Source organism: Centrocercus urophasianus, unplaced genomic scaffold (assembly GCF_019232065.1).
Source record: "Centrocercus urophasianus isolate 14NV4802_14NV808 unplaced genomic scaffold, USGS_Curo_1.0 seq_3, whole genome shotgun sequence".
In the NCBI taxonomy this organism is placed as follows: Eukaryota; Metazoa; Chordata; class Aves; order Galliformes; family Phasianidae; genus Centrocercus; species Centrocercus urophasianus.
In genome coordinates this window covers 3,466,840-3,489,525 of record NW_024884866.1, presented here as the reverse complement: position 1 = coordinate 3,489,525, position 22,686 = coordinate 3,466,840, and the positions used below count along the sequence as shown (strand labels likewise).

Genomic DNA, 22,686 nt, shown 5'->3' with positions numbered 1-22,686 from the left:
ATTATTCAACTCTTGACCTCATCACAAAATGGTTTAGCAGCGTTGCTGGTGCTTGAACCAAATTTCTCTACTGCAGGCTGACCCAGAGAGAGTAGCACAGCTGCAAGAAGGAACTGCCAAAAAGCAATAACTCTTCTGTTCTGTCCTTCACCCCTGTGTTTAAGATGTGTGAAAATATTCACACAATTAGATAGGAAAAGAAGCCCTAGGTAGAGCTCTCTATTTCATCTCCACATCTTCTAAAATAATGATTTTCCTAACTGGAGGGAAGGAGAACAGGGGAAAAGCAAGGCATAGCCTTTAAATACAGGACATATATCCTCTGCTTTCATCCCTAACTTAAAGCAAGTTTAAAAAAATATACTTGCAAGAAATATCTCAGAATACTCATCTAGCAATTTCTCTAGCACTTGTTCTAAAAAAGAAAAAAGAAAAAAAAAAGGCTCCAGGATGAAAAAGATTATAGGAAGACAAATTAATTACCTCACAGTAACTGGAACTGTTCAAGATGCTTCGCCCTCATGCACAAACAACAGTGAGTGTGCAGAAATCCAGGTTTCCCAACTGCTCTCCAGCTACAAGAAGTCAAAATGCATGCACAGCACTGTTTCCTTTCAGCGACAGACCCCAGCTGTTATGGACTCCAAGGAAGAAGGGAGGCAGGATGTATTACTGAAAAAGCTCATCATAGCCAACATAAAACTACCTTTACTTCCTTTCCCTCAAAGGAGAAGGATTTTGTCATAGATGGGAATCAGACACTTACCTTTTATTTTCAGGCTAATCTCCTAAAATAAGTGTGTCAAATGGGTTTCATTACCTGCCAAAAAAGATCCTTCTGTTACTAGCTAGGTAACCATGAAAAAGGACAGAAATAGATGGCTTCTCCTGAGGTGAGCTGTCACTACTTAATGAAGGCTCTTCGGTCTATTGACAAACCACAAAATAGGACATTACAGTTGTAGCAAGTCTGATCTTTGCAAAAACATCAAGTTGTTCAGAAGATTACTGCTAGTTCATCTTACCTCCAAGACTGGCTATTCTTTTGTTCTAGGCAAGAGGATATAGTTATCATCTGCAGGATCTGGTTTGAGAAGTGCTGCTTCCAACAGGACTCAGAGATTCGAACACCAAATTAACAGGCACTGCCTTCAAGTGCAATCAGAATACACTGGTAAGGTGACAAAACCTTATGACTGACAGAAACCGTAGTCCTGTGCCCACTCTCATGTTTTCTCAGGTCTTTATCTGACTGCTTGGTGAGCCAACTTCAACTCGCTTAATCCGGCAGAAAAGTTCTCAGTCTGCCAAGAAGCTGGAATAAAACTTATGTGCATGAGGTAGGAATGGGGAAGTAGGAGTTGGTGGCCTGAAAGCACTTATACTAGACAATAATTTGAGCCACGCTTTCCCTGAGGTCTTTTGCAGTACAAACCACATCATGTTTTGTTAAGAAAAAACACCACGGATTCTCCCTCCCAAATCTTCACAGTGTACTCCTACGATTCCCGGAGAGAACTTGGTCCTTGTGAGAAGTATGGTCACGGCAGGCAGCTTCATGAAGGCTGCTTTACCTACCTGGGACATCTATAGCTAAGCCACCCATCAAAGATGATTTTAATACTATTTAAAAACATTTATCCCTAGAACTGGGCTGCAACATGTTCGTGAGAGAAGAAAAGCCTTAAAGACCTGAAAACAATATCTTAACAGTAAGGCCTACTAATCAGAACACCCTGAGAAGTATGTGGGCAGAACAATGTCATACACTGTTAATATATAACAATAATACACATTGGGTAGAATATATGTATAATTATGTATGTGCAACATTTGTCTCCTTACAATTTAAAATGACTTTGTTTTAGCTGGATTTTCCCCGCTCTCTGAAGCTCACTGAGCTGAAGCACTCAAGGTGTGTGCACAAAACAGAATGGAACACACACGGCTTTAAAGGAACCTTTTTTAAGGACCATTTCTCAAGCAGTACCTCAAATAAAGAGCTTTCATTCATTCACTTGACCAATACCTAGAAGTCCTGGAGAGACTGTAGACAAAAACCGTTGATCCTGATGAATGAGGTTTTTAGAAGAAACGAATACTCCTGAAGACAGCTTACTCTGCAAAGGCTTTGTTAGTAGCCTCAAGACCGATTCTTGAAGCATATAAATTGTCAGTCTAACAACAGAAAATCATGTTCCCTACAAAATGTATTTTACTGTACCTATGTTGTTCTTGTAACGCTTTTACAGAGACTAAGCAAAGTACCCAGCCAACCTTACTGAAAAGTTCTTCCACAGGCCCTCGTTAACATCCTGTAATAACACATAGTCGAGTGTAAACACACCTTTCACAAAGCTAGAGATAGTGATCACACTGATTTATACGCTGAAGAAACGTGGCCAACTGAAATCCTGAACATTAAAATATCTAAGGAATACATCTCTTTTTTCTGATGAAAAAGAGATTGTGATAAAGCATCTGCTATAAAACTAAACACTTGTTTAGCCACCAGTTCTGAGTCAGATTCAAAAGCCCCTCAGTCAAGAATTTCAGGCTTCCTGCGTCTTTTAAAGCCAGCTACAATACCAGAGTAAGGCTATGACAGAGTATTACAAATGTGAGGACAAACTAAATATGCAGGAGATCAACTGTTATTCCACAGCTGCATTCGAAAAGGGAATCAGCTTCAACGATCTTTGATGGTTCAAGTAGTTCATGTGCAAACCTACCCAGACACATTTCTTGCACCTGGCATGGCAGCATACCATTTGTTTCAGCACACATTTACCTTAGTGAGCTCATTTACCTGGTAAGTTCAGCACAGCGATTACAAATTCTACTTTCCTTTAGTTATAAGCAAGTTTTAAAATTCCTTACAACTATTTCCAGTCGGTAAAAATTCATTTGTTTGTTCGTTTGTTTGCTCTAGATAGATGTTTATAGCAATAGGCTGTTTCAGTGAGTAAGCACTGAATACCAAAAGGTAACTGAGACAGTGAAACATCCAAAATAAGAAGACTTAAACATAATTCTTCATGCTCATATTATTCTTACCATATAAAGAGTCAAGGCCTACCACACCAGCCTACCTCAGAAAGATCAAATTATTGTGGGAGATAATCACATAAACGCCAAACAGTCAGTACAGGAATCCCTAATATTTTACTGCCATGCTGGAATGAAAATTAACTCCACGAGTAAGACAAGATTTTGTTCCTTGGGGAGGTCATGAATAAAGTGGGGTTTTTATTGTTGTTGTTTGTTTGTTCTTTGGTGTTTTTTTTTGTTTGTTTGTTTTTTTTGAAAAACGGATAATTACACACAAATCTAGAACCTACAGGAAGCTCAGTTACTCATTTCTAAACAAATATATGATCTGTAGTCTGATTCCAGGCTACAGTCTTCTGTTATATTTTTGAGGCTGAAGACACCACAATCAAGATACACTTTTTTCCTGACAAGATGTGAGGTTGCAGTTATCCTTGCCTCACAAAAGAAAAGAGAGTGAAGGAGGCAAAACTGCAGACAGAATAAGCAATCGCCATGAGCTCAAGCACTGAAGTACACCTGCATTCTCAAATCTACCAGCATACAATTTTGTTTAGGTGTTATAAAAAACAGGATCCGTTCACTTGGACATTTCTGCTTGAGAAATGGAAGGATCATACTATGTTACTAAGATACCTAGAAGAAAGAAAGAAAAAAAAAAAAGAACAACCACCTCAGTTCTTTTTATTGATGGACTGGGACTGGGAACGCAGGAATGACCATGGAACTAGCCAATAATTTGACATATGACCCAGAATAAAAAGCTCAAAAATAGAGGAATTCTACGTATTTTCAAAGAGATTAGCTTCTGCCTTGCATAGCAGAACTAAGACCATCAGAATTTTTTTCTGCATGTCGTGCAATGCCTTTTCGGTGCTGTGGTGATCAATCTCCAAGAAAAAGACTATGCATAACACAGGGTTTAAAAGACCTATCTGCTAAATGGATAGCTCAAGGCATCTAGCCTGCCCATGATAAGGTGTGTGGGATGGCATAACTAAGTGAGAGCGACAGTGTGCTAATGGGGCCCTTCAACCTGCTGCCCTGAGATATGCTGCAGAGTCACAACACACTTGAAATCTTATGACAACGAGTCAGGGATCACTGAGGTAATAGGAGAAGGCAAGAACTCAAGGGGAATGCTTCAAAGGGATTAAGGAGTTATCCTCCAAGAAGGCAACAAGGCCAGCTACCCGGCTGAAGTGCTTCTACACCAATGCAATGCAACTTGGGAAACAAACAAGAGAAGCTGGAAGCCACTGTGCTATTACAAAACCACGACGTAGTTGCCACCACTGAAACCTGGTGGGATGACTCCTGTGACTGGAGTGTGGCTATCGGTGGCTAGAAACTGCTCAGAAAGCAGAGGCAAGGAAGGAGGGGAGGAGGAATCGCCCTCTACATTTGGAAAGGAAGAGAGTATGAAGAACTATCCCACAATGGCCATAACCAAGTTGAAAGCTTATGTGTGCGAGTAATAGACTGTGGTAACAAAAAGAGCCCTGTGGTTTGTGTCTGCTATAGACTACCTGATCAGGTAGAACCTGCTGATGAAGCTTTCTTCCTCCAGCTACAGGAGGTGTTGCAATCTCAGGCTCTTGTCCTACTAGAGGACATCAGCCACCTTGACACCCGCTGCAAAAGTTGCACAGCAAGCGGGAGGCAATCCAGGAGGCTCCTGGAATATATTGAGGATAAGTTCTTGAGCCAAGTAATAGATAGCCCCATCAGGGGAGATGCGAGACTGGACCTGCTGCTCATCAGTGTAAGTGAACTGATTAATAACTTCAGGATTGGAGGCTGCCTGGGCTGTAAAAATGAGGGGTGGTGGAACTCAATATCCTGATGGATATCAAACAAACAAAGACTAAAATCAGGATGCTTAATTTTAGGAAAGCCGAATTCCAGCTCTTCAGGGGGTTAGTCAACAAAACAAAGGAATGGAGAGGAGATGCAGCAAGTGAGGAAGGGATGGCAAGAGACCAACATTGTCAAATCAGGGCCTGCTGGTCAAAATGGAAGAAGAAAATGCATAGGTAGTGGAAGCAGGGACAGGTAGCCTGGGAGATGCTGCTAGGCTGTGATGGACTGGGTCAGGAAGGCCAAGGCCTAACTGGAACTGGACTTGGCAAGAGATGCAAAGAACAAGAAAGACATCAACCAGGTACATCAACCAGAAAGGCAAAGTCTAAATAGGTGTACTCCTCCTCTCTCCCTCAGCGAACAGTATAGGCAGGATGGTAACAACAGACAAGGAGAAGGTTGAGATACTCAACTTTTTTGCCTCAATTTTCACTGGCAACTGCTCCTCATACACCCCTCAAGCTAATGGTTCAGAAGGTGGGGACTGGGGGAGCAATATACCTTCCACTGTAAGCAAAGATGAGGTTTGTGACCACCTGAGGAGCCTGAACATCCAGAAGTCTATGGATCCTGAAGAGATGCATGTCAGAGTCTGAAGGAATTGGTTGATGCAGTCACCAAACCATTCTCAATATTTGAAAAGTCACGACAGTCAGGTTAAGTCCCTGGTGACTGGAATAAAAGGCAATGTCACCCATTTTTAAGAGGGGTAGAAGGACAACCCAGGTTAACTACTAACCTGTCAGTCTCTCCTCTGCGCTGGTAAAGATCATGAAATAGATCGTCCTGAAAGCTATGTTAAGGCACATGGAAGACAGGGAAGACAGAATTGGACCAGATGACCTTTAAGGGTCCCTTCCAACTCTATGGATTCTATGATCTTCAAGCAGTTATATATTTCTTGGTTCTCAGTGGTATCTCACAAGGTTTTGGCAAACACGAAGAAAATACGGAAACGCACCCTTATGGGTGTTACCTTTATGCAGTGAGCTCTTCACGAGTAGTTATTGCAGGACTGAAGTAGGACATTAAGCATGAACAGTACAGTTTCACTAATTGTATTACGTAAGATCTAGGTGCCCAAAAGAGTTGGAAAGCTTTGCTTTTTAATCTTCATTTCACTTGGTAACAGATAAAATTTGTGGCTCACTTTATTTTGTATATATCTGTGCCCTCCGTATTTGAAACACCTCTGTAAACTGTCTGCTCTTACTCACACAGTGCCTTCATCAGCTAACAATTCATCTTAATTAAGGCCTGCACCTGCCCTGCCACCTCCCAGAACTGGCTGCAGTGATAGCTGTCTCAATTCTTTACTGCAGCAGAGTGCATCTTCATTGCCTGAAATGTACTGCAAGCCTCAGCACAGACACCATCCCAATGACAGAAAGCAGGCACAAAAGTCCTTACATGTTCCAAACAGTTTTGAACAGACAAGAATAAAGAGTTTGGTTTATGGTGCATATTATTATAACATTGGTTTACTCTTCAGTATGTCAGCTCATTTTAGCATGGTTATTCATTTAAAACTGACAAGGTTGCCACAACAACATGATTTTAGTCATCCTTGAAGTTGGAAAGGAAGTGCATGAGAAGCTGTGAGTGTCAATTCATCCCACAAAATGGGCTGACCAAAGTGAGGAAAGTGTTCAAGAACGCCACTTTGTTGCACACAAACAATTTGACACAAAGATAAATAACTTCCCCATCACAACAGTTATTTAGCATTATTGCTTACGCACAGTGCTAAGTTCATGGAAAGTTCTCAAAATACCCAAAAGACTGAAACTGATCTAGAAGCACCAAGGAAAATCCACAAAGCACCTCTGCTCTCAGCTGTGCTGTGGAGGGCAATTTCAAACTCTTCTGAGGAATAGACTGTTGACCAAAAGGCTAATCGAGGCACCAAAGCTTCACAGGCTGATTACCTGATCCTTCAACCATTCATTTTAAGAGGTGCCCTCATGTGTTGTACACACCATATAGAATTGGTACCCTTAAGCCATCCAGAGTAAATTTACCATAGCTACCACTATGTCGTAAGGAAAAAAAAAAATCTGCTAAGGTTGATAAATCAGTGAATTATCTGCTTCCTTGACTCTTGTGTGGATTTTTTTAACTTTACATTACTAGAACCAGTACACGAGAAGACGATCTGTATGTTGCCAAAACCAACTGTTTAAATTAGCAGGAAATGCTTAATTACTACAAATAAGATTAAAACAATCTTGTTAAAAAATAATAATAATAATTCTGAACAGCAAAGTCATAGCTCCAGAAAATAAAGCTCCCCCACTATCATTATTTGAGGCCAGTGACTCCACCTTTACTTCTGTCTTGCTTTCCGCTTTGATAAAGCAATTTGAAAATAGAATCATAGAATCCTTAGAGTTGGAAGGGACTTTTAAAGGTCACCTAGTCCAACTCCTTTGCAATGCACAGGCACATCCACAGCTCAATCAGGCTGCTCAGAGGCCCCTCCAGCCTAGCCTTGAATGCCTCCAGGGACAGGGCTTCTACCTCATCTCTGGGCAATCTGTTCCAGTGCCTCAGGACGCCCACTGTAAGAGACTTTCCTTATACCCAACCCAAATCTGCCCTCTTAAAGCTTGAAACCATTTCTTCTTGTCTTTCTCAGCCTCTTCTTGTAGGAGAGGTGTCCCATCTCTTGGAAAGTTTCTGTGGCCCTCCTCTGGACATGCTCCAACAGGTCCGTGTCTTTCCTGTACTGAGGACTCCACATCCACATGCAGCACTCCAGGTGAGGCCTCACCAGCACACAGGGGTAGAATCACCTCCCTTAGCCTGCCAGCCATGATTCTTTTGATGCAGTCCAGGATACAGTTGATTTTCTGGGCTGCAAGGGCACATTGCTGGCTTGCGTCCAGCCTGCTATCCACCAGTACCCCCAGGTCCTTTTTGGCAAGGCTGTGCTCAATCCCTTTGCCTCCCAGCTTGTATTGATAGCAGGGGTTGCCTTGACTCAAGTGCAAGGCCTTGCACTTGGCTTTGCTGAACCTCAAAGACATTCTCCTGGACCTACTGCTCAAGCCTGTCTAGGTCTCTCTGAATAGAATTAGTTTCCTGTACCTTTTGGAAGACATAGTCAAGTTCTGAAATAGAGAAGGGGAGAACTCCCACCAGATACAACAATGTAAGCCCAGCATAATTTCAGTACTCACGGAAACGCCTTTAGAAGGTTTTGAAAACACTGGGAAAAACAAACAAACAAACAAGCAAACAAAAAACCATACAGCAACATTCAGCACATACCTAGCCATTTCAAGGAGCATATTTTCTATTTTTTCGGCTTACCTCTAGTTCCTCCAAGGGAAAATTGCTATCCACATGCATTACTTCAGCCATTGGTGCCTTGGTTTACCTGAGAAATTGCTAGATGCATCTTTCCTACAGTACATCTAATTCCAATACAAGCTCACTTTCAGGCTGACACTAATTTTTGTCAGACCATGTATACTCAGGACAACAGGCTGTCTGGCTCCCCGATCTGTAGTCCTATGTACTACACCAACACAAGAGAAGAGATGGAAACAGTATTTCCTTGTCTCTCATGCACAAGGTAGCTCTCAAGAGCACCTTCCTATGTCTAATCACTACTGCAGTGAACAGAAATCCAGCAGACACTCACATAAAAGAATATTTAGAGACTCACAGAAAAACATGCTACTTCTAGTCTGCTTTCTGCATGACCGCTGGCTCTAACATCTCAAGCAAAGCCAACAATGTCTGGAATAGTACAAATGGCAGCATTAACTTTTCCTCTTGTCTTCCCCAAGTTTATAGGCATAGCATGTCTTCTACTGAACCAGCTCCAAAAAGCTTTTCATTATATTCTGCAACTATCAGTAGTCTTCGTTGATAAAGTAGTAGTAGCACTACCAAAATGAAAAACAGATATTGCTCTATTTTCCTACATGCATGAAAATGCTGACCATTCTCTCCAGCTGATCTAGAAATCTTACCATAAATACTGATTGGCAAAGGATTAAAAAAAAAAAAAAAGAAAAAAAAGAATCATCATCAGTGATTAAAGCAGTGATTACATCACGAGTGGTTTTAGAGCTAAAAGAGGAAAACTCATCTTCATCAATGTAGTAGTGCTACACTGGAATAAAAAGAAGAGATATCTGTTAAGTTCTCTTCCAACAGGTGAGAAGAATCTCTGATGAGAACTTCTTGTTAAACTATTAGAAAAAGAAGGAAAAAGAAAAAACAAACAAAAAAAAAGAAACAAGAATCCAAAAAGCTGGACACTTCTTGTCTATAGACCATCCCACTGAGCCTCCATACACCATCACAAACAGCCCAGATAGCTCTATCACAGAGTCTAGGTCTCTTATTTGCAAAAAATATTACAAGCAATGTAGTTGTTACGTTCACACTAGGAAAACAGCAAGAAAATAAATCTTGCTTGCTGAAGGCAAGTTTTCATGTCCTGAGCACAAAATTAACCCAGTTGGCTCCTAAGAAAGGAAGGAAAAAACTGCCTGTGCTGTACATTTTGACTTGTGCTTTGACTTTCTGCTCAGCTCAGTATTTCCTTCTCTGACTACAAATAAAACAACTTCACAACGGCCCCAGTGGCAAAAGCAAATCCTTCCACTCAACTGAGAAGAGTCACTACATCTACACGCTCAATAATCCAGATGCTTCTGTTCAGTCTATACACAGGAGCAGGTTTTCTCCTGCATGGTACTGTAAGTATATGGTAAAGGAGGAACGCAACACGAGCCTTTACAGCTCTCTGTTTCTCCTGTGTTTCCCCTGTGCAATGAGAACTTCACCTGGGAAGGCCAAGACAACTTGCTCAACGTTTGCACTGCCCCAACAGCACAAGGGCGATCAGAGCAAATCTGCAAAGGCGGCCCACTGTTACTGAGAGGCACTAAGCTCTATTTTTCAAAATTAAGTTAAACGGAACTCAGAAAAGTCATCTTAGATTATCATAAATATTGAATTTGGGAAGGTTGTAACAGCAAATACTGTGAACTTTATTTCCCCTTTATAAAGTACCTTAAGAGAAAACCTGATGGTAACTATTCAAACCACTGACTCCTATAAAAACGCTGTTAAAATAGGCCAAATTGTTGCTTTAGAACACATTTACAAAGGTTGTTCTTCAGTAAAATCAAGGAAACAACAAACAGAAATTCCTACATTACTAAAATACGTAAGCCCTAATAAAGAAAACCAAGGAAGCCTCACATCAAGCTGCTGCAACATCTTCAACTACCCCTATCATGTCTACAGCTCCTGCCAAGGGGCACAGAGTGGAAGCCCCCAAATGGTATGCATGTCAACGGTCAAGCACTGCAGGTGAGAACAGACAGCATACCTAATCTAACGATCAGTTTTTAGCTAATTTCTGTTTATTTTTGGGATATGCAGATTCTCCAATTTTTTTTTTTAATATATTAAATGAGGGGCGCATTGTTTAAGTTTTACTCTCCTCCACTACTCACCTGAGTGCTTTATGCACTTTAGCTTTCAGTCTGCCTCAGAAACAAAAGGCTTAGGGTTTAGATACTGAAATTATTCCTTCCTAAAAATGCCACAGGAATCTTGCTCCCTATAATTTACTACTTTCCTCACTCCCAAAGTCAGATTAAAACACGGCAAATTATATTCTCTGTTTCTCTAATTCCTCCCAGAAGGAAGATATTACAGTATCTGAAGGAAGCTTCAAGAACTGTTTGTTTTGTCGTGCTGTTTGCTACCAAAGACAGCCGCTTTCTTTGCCCCTGAGAGGATTGCTTGGGGTTAACGAGCAAAGCCAACCAAGAGAGGATTAGGAAGCTACTTGTAGGGGTAGGCTAACACAGACACAATTCTTCCCATGCAGAATAGGAACTCCTCACCCTCAGACACACTAAGTCAGTGGTCTTAATTCTCATGCAAGCACCAAATAAAAAGTGAACCTTCCTCAAAACTTAAATAAAATAAGGAGATTTAGGATTCTGTGCCAAACTCATTTTATAAGAAACTAATGCTATGGCTACTCAGGGCATGGGTCATTTCTATATTCTGCTCAGAAATTCACCTAAAATTCAGGGGAATGGTGGAGGAGAAAGGGATGTTTCACACCTACTTCCAGCCCATCACTGGATTACGGGATTTGATTTTTTACTGGTTGAAGACTCCGTGGGCTTTACCAACAGTTTTTTTGCAGGCTAGGAAATGCCTTCAAAGACAACAACTCCGATTCTCGTGAGAGTATGTCCATGCTAAATAACACAGTGCTATGTAGTGATATCTGAACCAGCCTGAGAATACCCTGAAGCATTATGGCTGAATTAACCTGAGTAGACTGCTGTGATAACTGCCTCCCATACACAAGGTAGCTTTATTAGAGCTTGCTTTGTTATCTCAACATGGCATAACACTGTGCAGGAAGACGTAAAAGCAATTATGGCGAGATCCATTTATACCTTATGGGCAATGTACAAGTACCTCAAGGTGGGCAGAAGAGCCCCCTTCAGAGTTATTCTCTGTGCACAAAACTCCCTCTGGCAACACAGAATTGACGAAAGGATTGTCAACCCTTCCCCTCCAGAACAAGGAGCAGGATGAGAGCCTGTGGGCAGCAGAAATTAGAGCAGCTCTAGGCTGTTACGCTTACACTGGTGCCTAAGAAGGGCTCCTCATGGCCTCAAAGGGCTAGAAATACAAAGGTAGAAAAGTGAAGATTCTGCTTCAAACACAGATGAAATGAGTCCTGAGGCACCAGCTGCGAGGTCTACATTTGACACAGCAGCCCACAAGGGGAGTGATTCCTGCTTCAGGAATGCAAGCAAACTCAAACAGCCTCAACACCTGCTGCTAGCTGGTTCCAGTTGCCCAGTATTCTCTCTTTCCCTTACCTGCTCCTGACCGCACGATTATCTACTGCAGAAGATCTGCTACTATTTTCATTTTTGAGAAAATAAATTCACCTAAGATGAATTATCATGGCTTATTTGTACTACACGAGTCAACACGAAGTGGCTTACAAAGAATTCCTGTTCATTAATCAAGTCGCGCATGAGGATCACCCATTACGCAAAATTCACGCTTGACAAAACCACCAATTTTTAAAGCATTTTTCTGAGAGTTACTTGCCATTTCTTTTAAGAACTCAACAGAATCCCCACTTCTGACAGCATGTTACAAACTTTATCAGGTATCAAAATCCAGGACACATCCAAAACACCTGTTTAAAATAGGGAGCTATAGTTTTAAAGTAAGTCTTTACCAAATCTTCTCCATTACAGAAACTTCCAAGAAAAACTTCTCAGTGGCCTTAAACAAGGAGGACATAATTCTACTTATTTGCTTACAAAGCCTTCTGAAAGCAGAAAAGACATTCAAGCAGCAAATCTCAGATGAGGTCCTGCAGTTATAAACCCTTCTCGGGGGAGGGAGTCTCCAGAAGTAAAACCATGCTATCTAAAGGAATCTAAAGGAATGATGACAGGAGCTTGCCTTGAGTTGTTTTGAATGATTTATTTCTGTTCTAGTGACTGTCCCAAACAAAAGAAATGAAACAGCGCAAATGTATAGAACCTAACTTCACTTTCTCAATCTGTTGGCTAAGTCAAGCACCACAAGACCTCTACTGCTTGGTAACCCTTTCATTTTTAACGCAACATATTTTAAGCAGCAGCTAAATCTGTAGTCTTGCATAACAAGCTTCTTTTTCTTGATCTACCGTACCATCAGCATTAGTCATCCTTTCAGCCCCAACTTCCATTCCTATCACCTAAGTACTGAAAAGAACGAGGGAAATGACTGCTTGTATGGTCCAGTTTTTCCTCTCCTTACTACCTGCTTCTCAAAAAAAACCCCCAAAAACATAACCCTTCCATGATTCCCAGTTAATTGAACTTGCACTCTGTGCCAACTCTTAACACCTCTCTCAACCTGCAAAATCTAACAGGTTAGTTTAAGCATTAGGCTTAAGCCGTGGGATTCTACTGTTCAGTGTAATTATACCACAAACATGAAATCCCTGGAAAGCCAAGAGAAACTTTAAGCAATAGAGCTAACTAGAAAGCCTACACCTACAGGCCTAAACCAAGCACGCCTGTTGTTTAGGCTAACCGGAGTACCAGGTTGTAAACACCACTGCAGGCACACGATGAGAAGAAAATTCACCTTTGGGAGCATAACGGTTCTGTAGCTATGACACTGAGTTAGTCTCCAAAACCAAAAACTGAAAGAGAAGCTCTTCTGTGAATTTTTGGATACAAGTTACTGAATCCTGCATGAAATGAGCCACAGTTGTTGGGGTGTACATGTGTAGGTGTGCAGAGTTACGCTGACTGCACCCTGCAACATGCTTCCTTTGAACTCGAGTCTGGGTACAGCCTGAGTTTTAGAACTCAAATTAAAATTATTGGGGGAAAAAAAATCCTTGGGGAAAGGGTTAGCAACCTTCTTGAGGTTATTTTTCCTTCAGCCCATATCGAGCCACATCATTTACTGTTGCTCATAGAAACAACTTTAAAATATGAAATAAAAAGTCAGGGGGAGAGAAAAAGAGAATCACTTGAAAACTGACAACCTTTACATACTGCTAGCTACTTTGAACTCCAAGATTTCTGCATACTGTTTTCATGAAACACGTAACACTTCAGGCTCCATAAACCACGAAGGGAGGTTATATATGTAAATTCAAATGGTACACATCATAGTATCACGACTGACAAACTAGGCAAGAAAAAAACGGTAAACCAGAACAAAACATTACTTAGAATATAAATTCATCAAGTATGACTCTGCAGTAGTTTAACAGCTCTAACAGTAAAAGGATTCCAGGCACAAGCCAAATTAGCTCTTCCTAACCATCTGAACTAATGTCCATATTATGATTTCTTTGCAACGTGAAAGAAAAAAGGTCCTCTATATGGTGCTTCATGACAAATCATATGCCTAGCAAAGCTTCATGTTAGAAACCCTTTTAACTTCCAAAAAGTCCTCTTTTGTAGGTCATGCTCTCATTATCTTGCTCTGGGATCTTGTCTGATTAAATTATAGGAAATTACTAATACTTCACTTTGAACAGCCAGCTCCTCCTGGCTCTTCTTTTTTCTTTTTTTTTCTGTTAAACTTAATTCTTCCTATTTCTGCCTTCTTACATATGAAAAATACAACAATCATGCCATAACAAAGATGAAGCTGTACTTTCTTTGTCCATTTTAAAACTGAAAAATAAAAAATGCATTGTCTACACGTTCTTACATTTCCCATTCTACTGCTCTACCTGTGGGCTTCCCTGCTTTGCCGACTAAGAAGCCTGTCTTTGTTTTATACTTTTTTGTCCCTCTGCTCTCTCTGAAATTTAATTCATAAGATCTTAAACCATAAGTAACTTAACGAGCACAACACCAATTCTTTGTTACTCCGATTCATACCTGAGTGAGATCTACTAATATTTCGTACCATCAGACAACACTAAGAGCCTACCAGTGAATGACTTCAGACACTGACCACTGAATGACTCCATACAGACATTTCAGACGTCAGAAACAATCCCCATAAAGAGAGAAGCTATTTCTGAAAAGTCTATAATGAGACTTTGCTGTAACGGAGTGAGACAAAACAAGAACAGTGTTTCCAGACAGAGTAATGTGGATGCTACTCCATCCAGCTAAACGCTGCTGTTCATTTAAGAGGTACATTATAGTACCACCAGGACAACTACGATAATAGCAATGAAATTATTAACCTAATCATACTAAGAATAATAATTTTCCCTACGTGGACCCTCTTGTCAACAGTGAGCTATATCATGATCCCTGCAGCGGTGAGAGGTTAGAAATAGTAAATAGAAAATATGTTGAAAGCTTCCCCTTGTACAAGCAATGCCTGCTAGTAAGGTAATAAACACTGTTAAAAGACAGGTTCCTGTTCCTGATAAAGACCCTTTGTCTCAAAGAAAAGCCAAATGCTGGTGAGGACTTTCTGACAATAGGAAGTCTTTTGAGCCCCCCTCCCCCCCAAACCCTCTCTCTCTTGCAGCCAGAAGGTATCACATAAAGCAAGCTGCAGAAATAAAAAAGGAGGAAGCTTTAAACCCCTCCTAATTCATCTCATTATCAGTATTTTCTTTACACTCTGATAATACAACCCACCATTAAAAAACATAATAAAAAGTTTCATCATATCAAACATGATGAAACTTGCTTGTTTGTTTTGTATAGAAACATTAGAAAACTACAACGCGGTATCTGGAATACCTAACACCAAACTTAACCACAAAAGCAAGAAAAGTTATGCCCCCTCATAATCACAAATCCAGCTTCTGATAGTTAAACTAAGATTATGTCAGCGTTTTATCTCCATCTTCAACAGAAGACAGCCAACAGAAGCAGTAGCTCACCCTTCATAACTCTGAATAAAGCTTCTAATTGCCTGATATGACAAACACAGGCTTGGTATAAATGATATTGTGGCATTCATTCACAAACAGCACTGCGCACAAACTTTTGGGACAGGACCAAACCTCAGGGAACAGTGATTGCTGTGTTTGAGACAATGTTGCAATCTAGATCCTGAACATCTACTTGCTATCTCAAAACTTCCCAAAACTTTTACTTCTCAGGCTGATCTCTTCCATCTCACGAGTGTAAGGTGAGGAACTCTGAGAAAAGGATGTAATAGCGCGAGGTAGGATAGAACGTAAGGTGGTCAAGATAAGAAGAACAGAGGAAAACTGTATTTGTGAATGCATTTCCAAAGATTCTGATTCTAACTGTACAGAGAAGAAAAAAATATTTAGATCGAAGCATTGAACAGCTGAAAGAGGAAAAAAAAAAGCACAAAAAAGACCCCACCTATGACACACTAAGGAACAAATAAAGTTCCTTCAAACATGCCAATGAAAATGAATTGATTTGTCTGAGTAAGGTGCATCCAAAAGTACTCATGAGACGCATGTGCACTGAGTAAATTTTTAACTTATGAAGCTCTTTCAGTGCAAACTGAGGTGAGCTGCTCCAGTATTTTATTTGTATACCAAAGAGCCATTGTCTGTCCAAGAATTCCTGAAGTTCTGATCTCATTCACTCGTATCTTAGATTAAAAAGGAAGCACTTTCTCTTATATTTCAGAATGCAAGTGAAGACTATCCACCAGCATCAGTGACTAAAGATTTCCAAAAATTACACTTCTTTGCAAGCAGAAGCTCCAGCTGCAATTCATGTTCTCAGTGGAGATTCCTATGGCCCATCCAACTGAATACTGGGGGTCACTCTGCTGGGAGCAGGGCCCTTAACCAAACGACCTCCAAAGGACCCTTCCAAGTTGAACTGTGTTGTAAACAACTCCAGTAACCGTGAGCTCAACCTTAACCCTGCCCTTTTAAGCAAGTGATATTAATGCATCTAATGAAATCAACTCTTATTCTCTAAGCTACCTAAGTGTCAGCGTCTTGCAACTCGCTTGAAACTCAGTTACATTGTTGTAATGGTCTCTTACATCTCTAACAAACGCTTAAGGTAGAAAATTTCTTTACCAGAGCAGGTGTTCTGGTGGTGCCATCTTCTTTTGGGAAATTATCTCGAAACTTACAGAAGTTTTCAAATGAAGCCAATGAACAGAAGTGTCCAATATACAGAAAGATAAAATCAGGGTCCCAGTGGGCAGCAGCTGCATACCATCGTACCACGTTCATCAGATGCACGTCAGCGTACACAATTTGTAAGAAATGAAATAAGGCCTGGAGATCCTGAAAACACTACTTTCTACCCGAGCTTCTCTAGAGCCCATAGGGTCACGCATCAGCTTATTTATAGCCCCACATTACTAAGCCGTTCAGTGTAACAATGCCTATTTGCTTTCCCAGCCACTGCAAGAGCATCCAAATTATCAGGAGATAGTGCAGGATACCACGTGCACCAAAAGCGGTCACACACGCACCGAGTGCACCACAGAGCAGTCTTGCACCAGCAGCGACCTGTGGCACAGCTCCGGGCTCAAGCGCAGCGCCAAACCCAGGCTTGTGCAGAACTGAGGCTCAACGCAACCTGAGTCATCTTCTGGATGTGCAAGCAGGCTCCCTGTTCTAATGCTATCGTTAACACCTAACAACAAAAAGTATACACAACCTAAGAAAATACATGGCTAAAACCTTCAGGAATTGTAGGGGGGGGGAAAAAAAGTGTATTTTTCACAAAACGTCCATTAAAGAAACATATTACAAAAAAACCAACCAGCCCCAAACCCACCGTTCATACCACTTGCACACCAAGCGCAATGGGTTCCAGGCCATCCTCTGAACGTGCAGTGCTGCAGGCTGCATCAGCATTCCTACAATTCTTCCTTATTTACCCAACATGTTATTGTCATATTTTTGTCAGAGGAGAGCTTTTAATTCAACGCAATCGGGCCATAGGAGAAATCTAAATAAATACAACCCACTAAGAAGTACCATCAGCGTGGGACACAGAGAGCATGCTTCACACATCAGGAAAAAAAAAACAACCCAACACCTCTCGTGAATTGAACTAAAAAATTCAGCCAAAAGAGCTGCAAAGGAGGCCGTGCATTTAAGAAACAAAATAAACACGGCGCCCGTTTCGCACAACGCAAACGATTGTCCCTTCGCTCGGAGAAGGCCGCGACTTTTCCTGGCGCGGCGGTCAGGAGGTCGGGGCCGCGGCGAGCCCGAGACGCAGCCCGCGGGCGGGGGCAGCGCAGCGCCGGAGCCGAGCCCGGCAGGCAGTGCACGGCAGCGCGAGCTAAAATGGAGCCCGGGCTGCGTGTCAGCCCGAGAGGCGGGCAGAGGGCAGCCACGCGGGGCAGGGCAGGGGCAAGGTCAGCCGCCGCGCCGCCCGTGGGGCCCGCCCCGCAGCCTCCTACGGGCCGAGGAAATCCCCCCTTCCCTCCCCGCCGCGCCCCCGCTCACAGGGGGCTCCGGGCGGCGGCGCTGCACGCCCCCCCCCCCCCCCCCCCCCTCCCCCCCCCCCCCCCCGGGAGGCCCCCGCGCCGCCGGGCGAGGCCTCGCGCTCCCGGGCTTGGCCCCTGCCCCCGCCCGCCGGGCGCTGCAGAGGCGGCGCCGCCACCGCCCCCGTGCCGGCCTCGCAGTGCGCGGGGAGCAGCGCACGGGGCCGCCGACTGCGGCGGGCGGAGCGCGGCAGGGCTGCACGGGGGCGAAAGGAGAGAGAAGGGATGAGGGGAAGGAGCAAGGAAGGGAAAAGGGGGAGGTGGAGAAAAATCGATAAAAAGCGCAACTCGAACCTTCCTCAAACCAGCGAAAAGAAAACGGGGAGAGATATATTCGCCGGGCTGCGAGTGCCGCCCCCCGGCCTGGCCCCCGTGCCTCCGAACGGCGGGTTCGGGGCAGCGCTGCCCCTATCGCTCGGAGCCGCACCGCGCTCCGCCCGCAGCGGCGCCCCCCGGCAGCGGCAGGGCCGGGGCCGCCGCGCTGAACTCCCGCTGACCGAGTCCTCGGCCCCGCCGTGCCCCCCGGCCTCGCGCGAAGAGCGCGCTCCGGGCAGATGCGCCGGAGACGGTCAAATGACCCCCGGCAACCACCCCCTGCTCGCCTCAAGGCACCCCCGGGGCCAGGCAGGGGCAAGGTATTTTTAGGTCCCCTCCCCTCCATCTCTCCCTCAATAGCTGCCGGCTCCCTGGCGGGGGTCCGGGGGGGGGGGGTTGCGGGGGGGGGGGGGTTAGGGGAGGATGAAGGAGAGCGGGAGAAAAGTTAACTGTTTTGCAAAGAGGGGAGAAAATAGGAAGGAGGGGGCAGGGAGCGAGGAGCAGCAGGGCAGGGGGAACCGCGTTGGGGATGCAAGCGTGAGCGTGCACGCGGGGTGCCCGCAGGCGGGAGCGGCGAGATGCACTTTAGCCCTGTGCTCTGCTGCTGCCGGCTGGGGCAGCGCCGCCGGAGCCCCCGATCCGCCGCAGCCAGCGGCAGCCCCGCGCGCTCCGCCGCCTCTCCCCGCTCCGCGGAGACCTCGCCGTTACGGGCCGCCTCACCGCCGCCGCCCCCTCCCCCGCCGGTCCCGGCTCCCGTAGGGGCGGCTGCGGGGTCGCTGCGGTTGCCTCCCCCCCCTTCCCCCCACAACCCAACCCCCCTTCCGCCGCCGGCCCCGGGGGGCCGTGCCCACCTCCCCACCTCGCCGCAACCTTTAGCCGCGGACAGACCTCTCGGCCGGTTCCACGCGAGCCGCCGGCAGCCGCTTCCCCGCTCGCCGCCCTCCCCTCCGGTGCGAGCCCCCCTCCCCACCCCGTTAACGGCACCCCCTCCCTCCAGCCCCTAAGAGCCCCACGCCGCCCCCCCAGAGCACAAATGCACAATCACGGGCGGGGGGAGGGAGGGGGAGGAAAGGGCGAGGGACGCGAAGAAAGAAGGGGGGAAAGGAGAGAGAGAGGAAAAATTAAAAGGGCACAAGGCTGTTCATCACCAACATGGCTGCCTGAGCTCAGACCTAAAAGAGGAATAACCCAGGCTGTGTCTTTGTCAGTTTCACCTCTGTAACCCTAAACTAATGCGCGAAACGGCGGAGGCGGCTGCAGAGAGGAAGGAGACGGGGAGAGGAGGAAGGAGAAAATGGCAAAAAGAGGGGGCACTTACGTGAAGAGAGGCGCTTGGGCTGCTCCTGCTTCCTCCTGGGCATTTTCCCCCTTTTTTTCACATTCTCCTCCTCTGTTTAACGGGAGATCAAACACGAGCGGGAGGGGGGGGGAGTGGGGGGGGGGCACGGACGGGCACAAAGCCGGGCCCCCCGGGGGAGCCGCCGGCCGGGGCGGGCTTTCCCTCTCCGCCGGGGGAGCGAGGGCTGCAGCCGGCGTCCCCGGAGCCGCCGCGGAGGGCTCTCTCCCCCCGCGCTCCCTTTCTCCCTCCTCTCCCCCCGAGCCGGCCGTGCACCTGGCTTGTCCCCGCTCGCCGCGGCCCCCGGCGGCCGGGGCCGCGCTCCTGGCGGGCGCCGTGCGGGGCCGAGGGCTGCGGTGGCAGCGCCGAGGGCTGCGCCCGCCGGCCCCTAACTGACACTAACGCGGGATCAAAGGGCAGCGGCGGCGGCGCTCGCGGCGCGCCCGCGGGCGGCGGGAGGCAGCGGGGACACGCGCACACACACACAGAGCCCGGCGGGCGGGCACACGCGCGCGCACGCGACAGAGCAAAGGGGAAGGTGCCCCCGTGCCCGGCGGGGCGCGCGGAGGATGCGCTGCTCCGGTCCCGCACACATTCGCTCCTCGCGGAAAGAGAGGGAGGGGAAGGAAAGGAGGTGTGAGGGGCTCGGGCGTTCGCGCCGTAATGCCCTCGCGGAGTAGGTGGGAAAGAAAATAACGGCAGGCACGCTTTTTTGGAAAATATTAAGGCGTTTTGTCATCCCGCGATAGAAAAGCAAAACTATAATTTTGCCGTCCGACCCCCCCCTCCCACCCTCCCCGGCGTTGCTCCCTGCACAGAGCACGCGGGAAGAAGGGCTCATTTAAACCGAACTGGAGCAGCGCGAGGGGGCGGCGGGAAGAAAGAAGATGCACAGCCGCCAGCCCAGGGAGTGCGCGACGCGGGCCAGGAGGGCCCGGGCAGGGCAGGGGTTCTGCTGTGCACGTGTGGGACGGGTTTGGCAAACGGGAAGATGAACTGGGCACGGATAGCACAGCTCCTGGAGAAGGGGGGAGGGAAGGAAACAGATCAGGTCACCTCTCATGATTGGTTTCACTGCTACACGGCTCTCCTACACGCACACAGCAACCTATGCTTCTGACACGCACCTTCCCGCTGTAATGCAGGGATGCACAAAGCTCCATCCTGAAGCAATGCCAGATATGTTCTGAGCCCCATACAGCAGCTTTCTTTAACCAATACAGAACTTTCATTACTTCACAAACCACATGCATCTCCTCAAAGACAGACATGAACATGAGGAAAAAACAGAAAAGGGATTGGGTCCGATTGAAGCCCAGAAGTACCTGGTGCAAGGGAAGCGTTCTCTGTGACTCGCAGTCATTTGGATAGAAGTTCACCCAGAGGTTGTTAATGATTTAAACTCAAAGTTGTTACTACAATTGAAGTAAAATTATTTGAAGCGCGGCTGCTTCGTACAGCTCTCACTTCGTGCAGGGAAACTTTGAACTTAGCAGAATACATAATCAAAATCATGAGTCAGATGTTGCAAAACTAAAGAAGTGCATTCTTCTCGCACGTATACCTATGAGATTTGTTGCATTTGACAATCGGACCCATCACTTTCTCACATCAGGATTTATCCCAACTTCAGAACACTTTCTAAATCAACAACTGCTGGGGAGAACACAGAGCAGCAGATAGGCAGCCCACCTGATAAGCCTTTACTCCTTACACTCAGCCACCTCACATTAGAAAGGCTCCAAACAACACTGCCATTTTACAGCACAGTTCCCTGCTCCACACAGGAAAAAAAAAAACAACAAACAACCCTAAATAATATTTAAAAGATTATATGTACAACAGCATCACACGATCATTAACACATCATTCTAAGGCTAAAAACCAGACATATGGGTGACACTTCTAAGAAAGAACGCACACCTGCTGGTTACAATTGGTTTGCCATCTGACAGTATAGCTTCATCTTCACAGGGAGATTAATTTTAATCCAATGCATGTAACTGATTGATATCCCAACAGCCACCTTATACTTCCTCATGATCAAGTGTAACACAGAAAATTCTCTTAGGAGAGCGAATCCCCTATTTGCTTTCAGTCCTCCACATTGTGCTGTTTTGGAGATTTGTGTTGATAATAACCTAAAAAAATATCAGAGGCTTTATTTTTAACTCTAGCTCACAAACCCCAATTTTGACACGTTGGGACTACAGCAGTGTAACTTTGCTAACTTCAGAAGGGTTGCAGTGCTAAACCCTTCTTCATTATTATGTTTTCACTAAACGCCAATGGCAGGGTTTTGAGCCAGGCCAGCTGTGCACACCCCAGACCTGCAGCTGCCTGAGCACTGCTCTCAGTGCAGGAGGCTGCAGCAGCCCCATGCTGTTACCCACTGTGCTGCAACAGCCCTTCTTCAGGTGCTCTGTGAGAACAGCACGTCAGTAAACGCTGCTTTCTGCATCATCACTCTTCCCACCCTCTCTTCCTCTTGCATTTCTCACGTAAATGAATGCCGACAGTGTCAGCATTAATTTATAGCATGTTAATTTTTTCCTCCATCATTTGAATCTGCCTTCAGGGGAGTTAAGGTGGCTGCAGCAATGACACTGTGAGAACGCAGCTCTTTACAAGTGCCATAGGAACTGGCAAGTGACAGCAGCACCAAACCTCTGAAGATGACCTGAGGTCCAACCAATGTCCCAAAAGCTTGATATAGAGTTCAGAGGGCCAAACCTTTAGCCTGTCCTCCAGCAAAATAAATCCCAATGGCTGAACAAACAGGTAGAAGCTTGATATGCTCCAGCTTTAAGTAGTTTCTTATCCCATGCCTGGAAATAGTCTATATGGAAACAACTTTGTTCTCCCTACTTCACCTGGTTAACAACACTACTCTACATACTGTCCCGTTTAAGATACTGCAGTTTAAGATACTGCATTCAACCACAATGGAATCAAAGATTCCAAATACACCAGTTTAAGGAAGGTGACTAAGGGTATTCTGCCATTTTAGAAAATAAGCTTTCATTATATTTTTGGCCACATAGAGAGGAAGAAGAAAGACGTTGGCTGACCATACTTTTGAACATTTCTAGTCCAAACACACAAAAAATAGTTGCGAGTCTTCCACAGATAACATAATATAAATAATGCATTCCTTCTGCAGGTCTTGCTATTAA

The 22,686-nt window shown here is 45.2% G+C and overlaps 1 protein-coding gene across 2 annotated transcripts in view; it reads right to left on the bottom strand.

The window, feature by feature from the left end:
- Positions 1–19,579, bottom strand: part of ZNF827 (zinc finger protein 827) — a 106,794-nt gene extending 87,215 nt beyond the window's left edge. The window contains exon 1 of one of the 2 annotated variants that reach the window (XM_042828420.1): positions 19,493–19,579. In XM_042828420.1, the coding sequence (XP_042684354.1) occupies positions 19,493–19,535 (43 nt within the window). In that variant the 5' untranslated portion in view covers positions 19,536–19,579. Of the gene's footprint in view, positions 1–17,141; positions 17,164–19,492 lie in introns of those variants that run through there. The other variant, XM_042828422.1, reaches the window with a different exon arrangement.
- Positions 19,580–22,686: the final 3,107 nt, after the last annotated feature.